The sequence below is a fragment of the Chiloscyllium punctatum genome, chromosome 34 (genome assembly GCF_047496795.1).
Source record: "Chiloscyllium punctatum isolate Juve2018m chromosome 34, sChiPun1.3, whole genome shotgun sequence".
Lineage (NCBI taxonomy): Eukaryota > Metazoa > Chordata > Chondrichthyes > Orectolobiformes > Hemiscylliidae > Chiloscyllium > Chiloscyllium punctatum.
In genome coordinates this window covers 54,107,800-54,122,191 of record NC_092772.1, presented here as the reverse complement: position 1 = coordinate 54,122,191, position 14,392 = coordinate 54,107,800, and the positions used below count along the sequence as shown (strand labels likewise).

At 46.3% G+C, this 14,392-nt stretch overlaps 1 protein-coding gene across 1 annotated transcript in view; it reads right to left on the bottom strand.

Annotated features, from left to right (window-relative positions):
- The window catches only part of LOC140458960 (uncharacterized), a 36,354-nt gene extending 21,962 nt beyond the window's left edge, over positions 1 to 14,392 (bottom strand). Inside the window, exons 1-4 of the mRNA XM_072553696.1 lie at positions 14,305 to 14,392; positions 13,398 to 13,471; positions 9,351 to 9,416; positions 9,133 to 9,256 (exon numbers count right to left, since the gene is read on the bottom strand). Of these exons, the coding sequence (XP_072409797.1) occupies positions 9,133 to 9,256; positions 9,351 to 9,416; positions 13,398 to 13,471; positions 14,305 to 14,392 (352 nt within the window). The remainder of the gene's footprint in view (positions 1 to 9,132; positions 9,257 to 9,350; positions 9,417 to 13,397; positions 13,472 to 14,304) is intronic.

Below are 14,392 nucleotides of genomic sequence, written 5' to 3'. Positions count from 1 at the left end.
TGTGAACTGCAGCCACAGGCAGCAGGTATAGTGGAAAGGACTAACGGGGTCCTAATAAAAAATTAGCAAAGCTGGCTGACGAAATTGATCTAACCTGGTTAAAACTAGCCCTTTCTGAAATGAGGGTCACCCCGCACTCCACGATTAAATTGACTCCAGCAGAATTGATATATGGCAGGCCACTAAGGACTCCCTGGGAAACCAAACGGAACCCAACAATCACTTGTGATCTACATACAATGAATGAGAAATTAATAACATATGCTCAATCTTTAACAAAATCTGTTTTAGCTCTACATTCCCAGGTTCAGGAGGCCCAGAAGGGTAACGACAGATTGGAGGAAGTGCCTGCCCTCAGCCCGGAGACCTGGTCCAAATACGGAACTGGGGACACAAGAAGTTAGAGCCATGGTGGAAAAGACCATTTCAAGTTCTGCTCACTTCTCCCACTGCTGTGAAGGTCAAAGGGCTATCCAACTGGATTCAGCAATTAGATTGCAAGAGAGCTGTCCCACCACCACAGATGACTAGGAGAGCTACGACTACCAAGGACTGATTTTAACCATGCTTGTCTTGCTCTTTGTATCTTTTCAAACATTGTCTGTTGTGGGTCTGCAGGATAATTTATTCTGGTGCACCCATTTTAAAATTCACGGTCGGGAAAGGGAATATGTTATCCCCTACCGCTTTCAACCACCTCAATGTTAGTTGCTACGCCTGTTTGGTCACTAACCAGGGGCCAGCTCTGCACCCTCCTTAAAGTCTCCAACAGTACCAAAGTCAAGTGTCAGAAGGATGCATGGAAGACCACCCTGGTAGGGAAAGCCCTGTGTTGGAGTCTGACATCTTCAGAGACACCTGAGAAAGTGGGTAACCTAACTTGTTGTCGGAGAAATTAGGTCTATAGGGAATTAGTACATACGCCAAGTTCCCAGCTGAAGTGGAGAAACCGAACAAACAGGCGTCCCAATCTCACTCGACAATATAACTATGACAATGGCAGTAGTTACCCAATGTGCCACAATGGATAGAGATGGATGCCTGGAATGGTAATTGTACCCCACAACATCTCTTGTGTGCTGAAGCACTGTCTCCAACACAGCTGTGACTTAAGTAGCGAACAATATCATTGTTGTTGTGGTTCTGTTCGCCGAGCTGGGAATTTATCTTGCAAACGTTTCGTCCCCTGTCTAGGTGACATCCTCAGTGCTTGGGAGCCTCCTGTGAAGTGCTTCTGTGCTGTTTCCTCCGGCATTTATAGTGGCCTGTCTCTGCCGCTTCCGGTTGTCAGTTCCAGCTGTCCGCTGTAGTGGCCGGTATATTGGGTCCAGGTCGATGCGTTTGTTGATAGAGTCTGTGGATGAGTGCCATGCCTCTAGGAATTCCCTGGCTGTTCTCTGTTTGGCTTGCCCTATAATGGTAGTGTTGTCCCAGTCGAATTCATGTTGCTTGTCGTCTGTGTGTGTGGCTACTAAGGATAGCTGGTCGTGTCGTTTCGTGGATAGTTGGTGTTCGTGTATACGGATCGTTAACTGTCTTCCTGTTTGTCCGATGTAGTGTTTTGTGCAGTCCTTGCATGGGATTTTGTACACTACATTAATTTTGCTCATGTTGGGTATCAGGTCCTTCGTTCTGCTGAGTTGTTGTCTGAGCGTGGCTGTTGGTTTGTGTGCTGTTATGAGTCCTAGTGTTTGCAGTAGTCTGGCTGTCAGTTCGGAAATGCTCCTGATGTATGGTAGTGTGGCTACTAAGGATAGCTGGTCGTGTCGTTTCGTGGCTAGTTGGTGTTCGTGTATACGGATCATTAACTGTCTTCCTGTTTGTCCGATGTAGTGTTTTGTGCAGTCCTTGCATGGGATTTTGTACACTACGTTAGTTTTGCTCATGTTGGGTATCGGGTCCTTTGTTCTGGTGAGTTGTTGTCTGAGAGTGGCTGTTGGTTTGTGTGCTGTTATGAGTCCTAGTGGTTGCAGTAGTCTGGCTGTCAGTTCAGAAATGCTCCTGATATATGGTAGTGTGGCTAGTCCTTTGTGTTGCGGCATGTCCTCATTCCGGTGTCTCTCCCTTAGGCATCTGTTGATGAAATTGTGGGGGTATCCATTTTTGGCGAATACTTTGTATAGGTGTTCCTCTTCCTCTTTTTGCAGTTCTGGTGTGCTGCAGTGTGTTGTGGCCCTTTTGAATAGTGTCCTGATGCAACTTCGTTTGTTTGTGTTGGGGCGGTTGCTTTCATAGTTTAGGACTTGGTCTGTGTGTGTGGCTTTCCTGTAAACCTTTGTGGTGAATTCTCCGTTCGGTGTTCTCTGTACCATCACGTCTAGGAATGGGAGTTGGTTGTCCTTTTCTTCCTCTCTAGTGAATCGGATTCCTGTGAGTGTGGCGTTGATGATCTGGTGTATGTTCTCTGTTTCTGTGTTTTTAATTATTACAAAGGTGTCATCCACGTATCTGACCCAGAGTTTGGGTTGAATTTGTGGTAAGACTGTTTGTTCTAACCTTTGCATTACTGCTTCTGCTATGAGTCCAGAGATCGGTGAGCCCATGGGAGTTCCATTGATTTGTTCGTATATTTGGTTGTTGAATGTGAAGTGTATTGTGAGGCACAAGTCCAGTAGTTTAAGTATGCCATCTTTGTTGATAGGTTCACCGTCCTGTTGTCTGTTATGTAGGTCCAGCAGGTTGGCTATTGTTTCTTTGGCTAGGGTTTTGTCGATGGAGGTGAACAGTGCCGTTACATCGAATGAGACCATAGTTTCTTCCTTGTCTATGGGTATATTTCTGATGATGTCCAAGAATTCCTGTGTCGATTGTATAGATTGTCTGGATCCACTGATCAGGTGTTTCAGTTTCTGCTGTAGTTCAGTTTGTGTGATGGTGTCCCTGGTAGTGATACTATGGGTCTGAGTGGGATGTCTGGTTTGTGCACTTTGGGTAGTCCATAGAATCTGGGGGTATTGTTGCTTTCAGGTTTCATTCTTTGTAGGTCAGACCTGGTTATCTGTCCGTTTTTTTGTAGATTCCTCAGTGTGTTGTTTATCCTATTGGTGAGCTGTGGGGTGGGGTCAAACTCCCTCTTTTGGTAGGTGTTGGTATCTGCAAGTAGTTGTTGTGCTTTTTGCATGTACTCTGCTTTGTCCAGGATGACCGTCATTCTGCCTTTGTCTGCTGGTAGTATAAGTATATTCTTATCGTTTCTTAGTGATTTTAGTGCTTCCCTCTCCTTGGTGTTGAGGTTATGTGTTTGTTTTTTTCTTGTTATCAGCGGTACGATACTTTGTCTCACAGTTTGTTGTGTCTCTTCTGTCAGTCCATTGTTCCTGAGTGTGCATTCTAGTGCTGCTAGGAAGTCTGCTGTCTTGGCGTCCCTGTGGTTGTAGTTGAGTCCCTTGGTCAGTATTGTTCTTTCCGTGTCTGTGAGCTGTCTGTGGGAGAGGTTTTTAACCCAGGTGTGTGTTGTGGTGTCCTCTTCTTTGTGTGTTAGTTTGGCCATTTTTTCTTTTAGTACCGTTTTTTTGTGGTGTGTGGTCCTGTACTGTCCTATGGTGACGGCCTGTTCTATGGTCCGGGTCCATTCCTGATTGGTGGTTTTTGAAATTAACGATTTTTGGTGCGCAATTTCTTGTCTGTATTTGTGTAGTCTGTTGTAAGCGTCTGTAATCATTACCTGGATCATCCTGAATCCGTTCTGCCTGGCTGTGTCCCTGGCTTGTGGATTGTTGACTGGTGGTCTGTATCTGACACATGGTGGAAGGATTCGATTCTTTCGGCATTCATGCAGGAACCGGAGTTGTTCGTATGTGGCGCTTAGGCGGTTGGCACAGGATTCCCATTTCCTGGCTTGTCTTAGCGTCTCTCGCCCGTAGGTGTTCAAAGTTTGGGAGAAGATTTGTAGCTCGGGTGCTCGTTGTGGTTCTGTTCACCTAGCTGGGAATTTGTCTTGCAAACGTTTCGTCCCCTGTCAAGGTGACATCCTCAGTGCTTGGGAGCCTCCTGTGAAGCGCTTCTGTGCTGTTTCCTCTGCCATTTATAGTGGAACAATATCATTGTTCCTGTAACAAGTCCCAAGTGTGTAGACCTCACTCGAGGCACTCAGATAGTGTGTGGCAATAGACATGGGATCATGTCCAGGTCGTGAACTAGTCTTTCCGAGTTAAAAATCATAAGCCCAATGAGCAATGGTCACCTACAGATAATTGGCTCAAGGTAGGTTATTCTCGGTAGCCTAGAAATTCCACTGGTTACCAACTGACCGGTAGATGTATGTTCATGTTCGATGGTACCTATGCTACCACTGTTAGGAAGCTCCCCACCTGATTGGTACTGTTAGACCGGTAACCATTCCCTGTCCTTATGATATCAAAGTCCCTCATTGACTTTCATCCCTATCTGTCTCCGAGGAATTTTGTGAGCAGTGGAAGGATGCTAAGACCCTTGATCCTCCATGGGGTACGGTTTCCTAGGTACCCTCAGTCTTGGTGGGTCAGGAGTGATAGCCACCAAAAACAGAAACTTTCTAATCTGTGGCCTCACCATCCTAGGAAACACCACCACCAAGGCCCTTGATAGCATGAATAAGGAACTCAGGGAATCTTTGCCTTACAGAACCGTTATGCCCTAGATTACCTCTTGGTTAAAGAGGATGGCATATGTAAGGTGATTAATAACATGTGCATTATTAATATCACTGACTTCTATTACAACGTGACCCAAGAGATAGAGACCATAAACACCTACATTGAAGGAATTCAGGAGGAACCCTCTGTGGGATGGTGGCCTTTTATTTTACTGGGCAATTTCTGGGGCATGATTAGTCATTATGTCTCTATTATTCTGTTGTTTGTAGGGGCTATATTTCGGCTTAAATGTTTGCATGGTATTATTTCCAGCCAACAACCTTTTTGATATGTGATTATGGAATAATCAAGGGGGGAATGTAAAAATGGTACATTTTCGGATACACTTTAGCTTGCTTGAAACTGATATGTTAAACAAAATGGTGTCAGAGCAGGGCGTGGTTAGCTTGAACATGGCCAAGTGTAAACAAAAACTACTGTGAACAGCAAGATAACAAGTGCACGTGACAAAAGACTTGTCCCAACATGCCCCCAGTAAATGAATTGGGAGCAGTTGCACACGAAACTGCAGGAATTGCCTCTTTTTTAAAGAAAAAGTATAAAAAGCCTGGACTTGTGTAATCAGACTGGAGAGCACTTGCAACAGTGCCTACTGTGAAAGCACACACTCTGGATTGCTGGGCTCCACCTGCCACATGGTGAGAAGTAATCAATAAAGGATCTTTAATCATTTATTTTTCTTGTTCTCTCGTTATTAGTAGGAAAACCAAGTGAGCTTTAACAGCATTAACTCCTCTCTCCTCCCAAATCCTCAGAGCACATTAACCCCCTCTCTCCCCATCCCTCAGACCACATTAACCCCTCTCCTACCCCATCCCTCAGACTGCATTAACCCCTCTCCTACCCCAGCTCTCAGACTGGATTAACCCCTCTCACCCTCACCCCTCAGACTGCATTAACCCCCCTCTCCTCCCCAATCCCTCAGAGCACATTAGCCCCTCTCTTCCTTCCATTCCTCAGAGTACATTAACACCTCTCTCCCCATCCCTCAGATGGTAGTAACCCTTTCTCCACCACCATTCTACAGAGCACATACTTCTCTCCTCCACACCATCCTTCCGAGCACATTAACCCCTCTCTTCCGATCCCTCAGACTGCATAAACCCCTCTCCCCCCATCCCTCAGACTACATAAACCCCTCTCTCCCCATCCCTCAGACCACATTAACCCCTCTCTCCCTCATCCCTCAGACCACATTAACCCCTGTCTCCCCCATCCCTCAGGCCGCATTATCCCCTCTCTCCTCCCCATTCCCTAAAACCGCATTAACCTCTCTCTCCTTCCCCATTCCTCAGCGTACATAAACCCTCTCACCCTCACCATCCCTCAGAGCACATTAACCCCTTGCACCCCCCATCCTCAACGGACATTAACCCCTCTGCACCCCTCGGACCGCATGAATCCCTCTTTATCTCCTCATCCCTCAGATTGCATTAACCCCTCTCTAGCCCCCCTTCCCTCAGACCACATTATCCCTCTCTCCCCCACCACACCATCCCTCACAGCACATTAACCTCACTCTCCCCCCATCCCTCAGAATGCATTAACCCCTCTCTCCCCCAACCCTCAGACCACATTAACCCGTTTCCTCCTCCATCCCTCAGTCCACATCCTATCGCTCTTGCACATTAACCTCCCTACCTGCCCCCCCCGCCCACCCTGCACAATCATTCAGACCACTTCCTAAGACTAGCTTACTGCTCCCATTGCATAAAGGCCTCTGTCAGTGCTAGCAAGAAGGAGCTGTACCACAGGCCATGTGGGAAGCCAAGATCATTGCCCTCTCCAAAAACAAGGGTGAGAGAAGCAACTGCAACACCTGCAGAGGTATCTCTCTCCTCAACACTTTCAGCAAAGCCTTTGCTTAGGGTCATCTTGACTCAGCTGCAGAAACCGGCAGAATGTGAATACTCAGAGTCACAGTGCAGTTTCCAAGCTGAAAGGACAACAGTGGACATGATCTTCTCCCTTCGCCAACTGCAGAAGTGCAGAGAACAGAAAATGCCCTGTATGTCACTTTCATCGACCTCACCAAGGCACTGACCTGGTCAGCAGGTCTTTTTAAGGTTCTCCTGAAGATCGGCTGCCCACCGAAACTGCTGAGCATGATAGAATCTTTCCACAGTAACATGAAGGGGACAGTAGTTCAATTGCAGCACTTCTGAGCCCTTCAATATCTGCAGCGGTGTCAAACAAGGCTGCATCCTTGTTCACACTCAAGGATTTTTTTTTTCCGTGGTCCTGAAACATGCCTTTGGCACCACAATGGAGGGGATTTACCTATGCACTTGATCAGATGGCAGGATCTTCAACCTGGCCTGCCTTAGACCCAAGACAAATGTATGCTCGGCACTCGTCAGGGATATGCTGTTTGCCGATGATGCTGCAGTTGCACATACACCCAGCAGGAACTCCAGTTACCGACAGACCGCCTCTCTCACGCTTGCAAGGATTTAGGACTGACTATCAGTCTGAAGATGACAAGCGTCCTGGGACAGGACACAGAGGCACTGCCGGTCATCACCATCAATAACTACGAACTCAATATCGTCCACCAATTTACCTATCTTTACTGATAACCACTCCTTGGACACAGATATCGACAAGAGGATTGGGAAAGCAGCCTCAACTCTTGCTCACCTCACAACTCTAGTATGGACAAATCCCAAGCTGACGGTGAAGGCAAAAATGCCAATCTACAATGCCTGTGTCATAAGCACACTGCTGTACACTGAAGCGACGATTACAAATGCCAAACAGGAGAGAAGACTGAACACATTCCTAGGCATATTCTGGCAAGACAGAGTGTGCAACACAGCAGTCCTATCTCACACTGGCCTTCCCAGAATGCACACTCTTCTCAGGCAGCAGAGACTGCGCTTGCTGGGCCACGTCCACTGCATAGAGGACAGCCGAATCCCAAAGGATATCCTCTATGGATAGCTTGCATCTGGAAAGAGATGCACTGGGCAACCCCAGCGGCGCTACAAGGACATTTGCATGAGGGACCTGAAAGCGCTTGGTATCGTTATGGAGTCCCAGGAACGGCTTGCAGCTGACTGCACAAGACGGAGAAGCATCCTGAACCAACACCTTAAAACAGAGGAAAGCTGATGAGCCCTGCAGTGGACAGTTGGGCATGAAGAAAGCAGTGCAGCAGTTCTAGCAGATCAACGACCACATAAAGATGTAACTTCTGCGACCAGGACTGTCACTCCAGCAATGGCCTCTTCAGTCACAAGCGACATTGCTTCAGGGAAGCAAAGTCAGAACGAGGATGCAACCCATGGTCAGCCATGACTGAAAAGGGCCTCACCTCACCTCACTGATTAATTAGGATACAGGGGCCAGAAACTCCTACATTCAATGTTTGCTGTGCTGTTTAGTCATCTCTAGCACAGTGACAACAAAAATGTCATTGGTGGTTTTATTTTCGGTCAGGTGAAGATATAATTGTCATTTGAGAGTGGTCACTTGATGATACCATGGGCTTTAAGAGGTTATTTTATCCTATTGGTTTTGAAGAGCGATTTTAAGTCAAAGCCGCTGAGCAGTCAACCAGAGCCACTAAACTATGGAACAATAGAAGAAGACTGAATGGGTGTGGTCAAGCTGTCACAGAACCAGAATATTTAGTTTCAGCCTTCAGCAGTTGCTGTTGGCATCTCAAAGAAGTGGAAGCTATTTTTCCCTTTCAGTTACAGCCAAAACTGGGGGTTCTCTTCTTGTTGCTGGAATTGCATGTAAGACAATTTATTTTCTGAATTTGCCTTTTGTCAAGGGATTGTTTATGGGATGATACTGGAACAGTTAATTAGTAACATTTACTGCTTTTACTATTGTTTGTTTTCCAATAGAATCAAGTTATTCCAGTTTCTTCTTTCTTTTGTTCAATTTTAACTATCGTGGATGAATCAAGGGAGTTTTGCTTTAAATCTGGCAACACCAGGTCATAAGTTTATTTTTGACCTTGTACAACCCAATCCAACACCAGCACCTCCACATCATTGCTTTAAATCTAGCAGTTTGGCCAATCAAATTGAATCTGGAACACAATACTTGACATTTACCTTTAAAGGAAGAAAAAGTTAGGGCCTGGTCTGTTCTGAATATTTTGAGGGGGTTTAGTCTGGTCCATAACACAAAATAGTTTTTCAATTGAAAGCTAAGTCTATGGTGGTCCAATGAGCAAATAACCACACTACTGCTTAAAATCACATTGCTAAAACTCTCTGGAAAATTCAGAACCTTCATCTGCGATTTAACAATGAGAAAATCAATATTCAGAAGTTCCAAGGCCCAGGACTGCAATTTACTTCTCACAACAGTTCTAACGTGTGTCAGCAATGCAAAATGGAAAATCCCAGCCCAACGTCTATCTTCACAAGACAAGACTGGTCAGGACAATGCAATATTCAGAGAAGCCAGCACATGTCAAAAGTTGTCAGGAAAGGCAGCTTCACAGATGGAAAGCAAAAAACATTGACTTCGTACAAACCTATTGCAAGCATGGCCTCATAGTTCCTCTTCACATTCTTATAGCGTGTTTTTTCCCATTCACTTAGCTCTGCCCACTCATCTTTAGAAAAATGATGGGCAATGTCTTTAAATTGGTCTTTAATCTGAAAATATAAAATCATGGTAATTCTTTATATGTCTCATAAGTGATTGTGTAATCTTCATAAACTAAAGACTTACAAATGTGGCATGAGCTACCTTTCCAGATCGACCATTCTTTATCAGAATATCGTCCAGGTCCTCAGAGTGGGCAGGCAATAAACACTGGTAGAAAAATTACACAACAAACAACTATCTTACAAGACATTTCAATGATGGAGTTGTTGTTCATATGGGTACTGTAACAGAGTAAAAATAAAGTTATATAAGTCCACATATCCATTCATTTCACTCAAAAATGCTACCACCTGGCCAGACACCTCTTCGAAGACCATCCTTAACAGTCACCCCATGTTAGCTGTTGTAGCAAATTCTGCAGGTTTTTTCTGGACCTCGGTCAGTTTCTGCCATGACTGCCCTTTTGAGAGTGAAGAAGCTCTGCATGTCCACCTTCATTGAGTCACCAGTGCAATAGACATTCAAGGAAGGTTTTCACTGTTTCAATCTTTGGTCATTTCTTCACCATGCCCTCTGTGTTCTGGGGTCAACGATTTACTGCACAATGCTACGACCTCCAGTAACTCGCTGATCTTCTTGTATATGACAGTGAGCTATTAGGAGACAACAATCAGAGATGACTGGAGTGACATCAACAAAGTTACAACCAGAAGAATACAAAGCCACCTGGCCTCGACCAGTTGGATCAGCATAGTGCTCCAACTGCAGACTTGCTTAAGACATTGCATAACTTGGCATCATTTCCAGTTTTCATCAGGACACTCGATGTGGCATTGAGCCTTTCCAGATGAACTAGCTGCACTGAAGTCAAAGTTGACATTAGTCTGCATTGTAAAAACAATGACTGCAGATGCTGAAAACCAAATACTGGATTAGTGGTGCTGGAAGAGCACAGCAGTTCAGGCAGCATCCAACGAGCAGCGAAATCAACGTTTTGGGCAAAATCCCTTCATCAGGAATAAAGGCAGTGAGCCTGAAGCATGGAGAGATAAGCTAGAGGAGGGTGGGGGTGGGGAGAGAGTAGCATAGAGTACAATGGGTGAGTGGGGGAGGGGATGAAGGTGATAGGTCAAGGAGGAGAGGGTGGAGTGGATAGGTGGAAAAGAAGATAGGCAGGTCGGACAAGTCAAGGAGACAGTTACTGAGCTGGAAGTTTGAAACTAGGGTGAGGTGGGGGAAGGGGAAATGAGGAAGCTGTTGAAGTCCACATTGATGCCCTGGGGTTGAAGTGTTCCGAGGCAGAAGATGAGGCGTTCTTCCTCCAGGTGTCTGGTAGTGAGGGAGCGGCGGTGAAGGAGGCCCAGGACCTCCATGTCCTCGGCAGAGTGGGAGGGGGAATTGAAATGTTGGGCCACGGGGCGGTTTGGTTGATTGGTGCGGGTGTCTTGGAGATGTTCCCTAAAGCGCTCTGCTAGCAGGCGCCCAGTCTTCCCAATGTAGAGGAGACCACATCGGGAGCAACGGATACAATAAATGATATTGGTGGATGTGCAGGTGAAACTTTGATGGATGTGGAAGGCTCCTTTAGGGCCTTGGATAGAGGTGAGGGAGGAGGTGTGGGCACAGGTTTTACAGTTCCTGCGGTGGCAGGGGAAAGTGCCAGAATGGGAGGGTGGGTCGTAGGGGGGTGTGGACCTGACCAGGTAGTCACGGAGGGAACGGTCTTTGCGGAAGGCGGAAAGGGGTGGGGAGGGAAATATATCCCTGGTGGTGGGGTCTTTTTGGAGGTGGCGGAAATGTCGGTGGATGATTTGGTTGATGCGAAGGTTTGTAGGGTGGAAGGTGAGCACCAGGGGCGTTCTGTCCTTGTTACGGTTGGAGGGGTGGGGTCTGAGGGCGGAGGTGCGGGATGTGGACGAGATGCGTTGGAGGGCATTAGTCTGCATTGTCAAGACTGTAGATGTTACCAACAGCAGTAGGATCTGCTGAAAAAAAATGCCATTTGTGCAATGTTTTGACTCGGGGTACATACTTTAGTTAACCGAAGCAGACGATCTTGTACCAGAGGATCAGCTACGCAAAAGTGCCCATCTATCACCTTCTGACTTCACGGGTACTGAAGTTGCTGCCTGCCTGACAATATCCACGATGTGAATTATTTTCTCCTTTTATCCTTAATTCCATGACGTGGATGGGTCTGGCGAGCATTTATTACCTGAGGTGAAAGTGAACTGCCTTTTTGAAGCCTTGACATCTACGGGCCTTACAGAGGAAATTACAGGATTTCGATCCAATGACACAAATCAATGTTCATGGTGCGATCATCACAACCACAGTCTGTGGTTTCAGCAAACCTGCATGTCACTTTTTACTTTTGAAAAATGCTGACACTAGGATTGGGCTGCCAACTGTGGCCAAGCCTGTGAATGTATCTAGGAGATGGACCTTGAAAGATTGGGGGCCCATGACTGTTGAAAGCCTCCATGGATATCACAGAAGACCATTCCTGTTGGACTCTAAGACACAGCCATGTGCTTGCAGCACTGGCAGGTGAGTTACTATGTAAAAGCTGCTGGCACATGGCACAGGTGCAGGCTTTAAGTAGGTTACAGCATACAGCAGGATGTCTCCCCTATTACGTAAAGAGGGTTCACCATCAAGCCGAAATGTCTGCCTTTGAATGCGCATGAAGAAACAAAGCAGGGACACTGGGGTGCTAACTGACTGAGCGCTAAAAGAACAAGTGATCAGAACCCAATCTGACAGCTGGGTGTATTTAAATAGCAGTAGTGAAATGATAATTGTCAATGTCTCAAGCTAAACAGTATGAAATGTCCTATCAGTGGATTGGACAGATGCCATGCCATTTTTGAGAGTCTGGACATTGCTGAATGGCAGCATCCATGGACATGGCGCCCAAGTTAGGTGCAAGCGAGGACTGCAGATGCTGGAGATGGAGTCAATGGTATGGTGCTGGAAAAGGTCAGGCAGTATCTGAGGAGCAGGAGACTTGATGTTTTGGCCAAAAGCCCTTCACCAGGCATGAGTCTGTGAGCCGAGGGGCTGCTGAAATAAACGGGAGGGGAGTGGGGCTGGGGAGAAGGTAGCTGAAAGTGTGATAGGTGGGGTTAATGATGATAGATGGGAGAGGAGAAGGGAGAAGTTAGGTGGGAAGGGAAATGGGCAGGTGATGAGGGCGGTGCTGAGTTGGAAGGTTGGAACTGGGATAAAGTGAGGGGTGGGAAAATAAGGAAACTGGTGAAATCCACATTGGTGCCGTTGGGTTGGAGGGTCCCGAAGGGGAAGGCGAAGCGTTCTTCCTCCAGGTGTCAGGTGGTTAGGGAGTGGTGATGGGAGAGGCCCAGGACCTGCATGTCCTTTGTGACTGTGAGGGGGCATTGAAGCTTTTGGCTACAGGGAGGTGCAGTGGTTGGTGCTGGTGTCCTGGAGATGTTCTCTGAAGTGCTCTGCAAGTTGGGGGCCCAAGATGATGGCCCTCATAACCCAGAACTGCAAAAGTGCATTTATGCCATACAGACCAAAGGATACAAACATCTGGCTGCATCTGGTGACAGAATGGCAGCTGCCATAGATTAGCAGGCCCAGCTGTCTCACAGGTATGCTATAAATGAGTGATCCTGTACTCCATGACATTCATCGTTGGTCCTCAGCACACAGAGTAATTTGATAGGGATCTTGAGCTCACTCCAAGTGCACCTTCCTCAGGTAGAAACTTCAATGTCTCCTCTAAAGACACTTCATAGGTAGTCTGGGCTTCCACCTCCAACCTTGCTGGAGAGGCAAACGAGTTCTGTCTTTCATATTATAAATTCTTGGCCTCTAGTCTCCTTGTGGTGTGTGGTAGGATCGGAGGCTCTATGTTAAGGTGGTGAGATATGCCATTTAAAAAGCCATCTTAATGCTGCCGACTGGAATCTTGTCCTGACATCTGGAACTTTGTGGGGAGAAAGTAGTTTGTTATATCAGACATCTAAAAATACCTCACTGGACATATCAGACGATTGGTCCAGATTAATTGCCATTGCTTATATGGCAGAGCCCTTTGAGATATTGCCATGAGGAACACTGACAGCATTGACGTGACTGACCAGCTGAACCTTCCTCACACCAAGGTGCAAAAAGCCCACTGACTTTCTGGTTTCCACTGAAAATCTCCAATGACTTTACCTCAGATTTCCTCTGCTCTGACAGCGCTTTTTCCTCTTCAACATCTTTCCCATTACTCTTAGCTTTATCCATTCCTTTTTGAGAACAGGCACTTTGTTTATTCTACTTGAACCTTGAATTGTACTTATACTCTATACCTTAGTTTTCTCCATGGCTATGTCCTAAGTCTACTAATTCCTCCCTTACTTTATCATCCTACAGGTGAAAATGAATCCCAAACTCCACCAAATATTTTCCTATCAATAATAGCATCTAATCTTTATGGAACTAATGTCTGAACTGCACTTTTCTTCTGACTTTCCTTCACCATCTTAGCCTTCTTTCTCACTTAAATGAGATAAGCCAAATCCATCAGGAATTCATTTTATTCCATCCCTGCAAAAAAACAAAGTCACCAAACAAATTTCTAGAATGTTAAACACAAGTTACAAACTGAAAAGGAACCAAAACACAACCTAGTGGTTATTTTTCTTTTCCGGAAAAAAAATCCAATCTTTCCCCTCTCCAGTTTCAAAAACCGAAGAAAATCAAATTGTAAAACTGGGTCACACCTTTACCAGTTGCCCATCCATTTTACAAATTCGTATTTGTTCTAACAAAGGGCTCTTTCAATCTCAGGCGAGCAAACTCGCTAAATAACGTGAGGTGATTTTGGTCTCTCGTCTTGTTCTTTTTTTTCACCCAGAGATTTATTTCTGACTGCACCCGCCCTCACTTATCTGCTCCAGCCTCAATCCCTAACTGTTTGATTCCCCGAAGGTTTAACTAAATTGAAATATCCCTCTGCCTCGAGTCCACCCAGTTAAAGAGTTCACTTTTCCCGCGCTCTCTCCCTCTGTCAGCCTCCCGCTTTCTGACGATCTCCCGCCGACGCCGCTCCTATTTATAGCCTCCCGCGCGCGCGCACCTGCGACAGTTGGCGGCCGTTTTTCTTTCAAAAGATCCTCGCGCTCTCCCGCGCGCGGCTCCCAAGCGTCGACGTCGGCCGCCCTCAT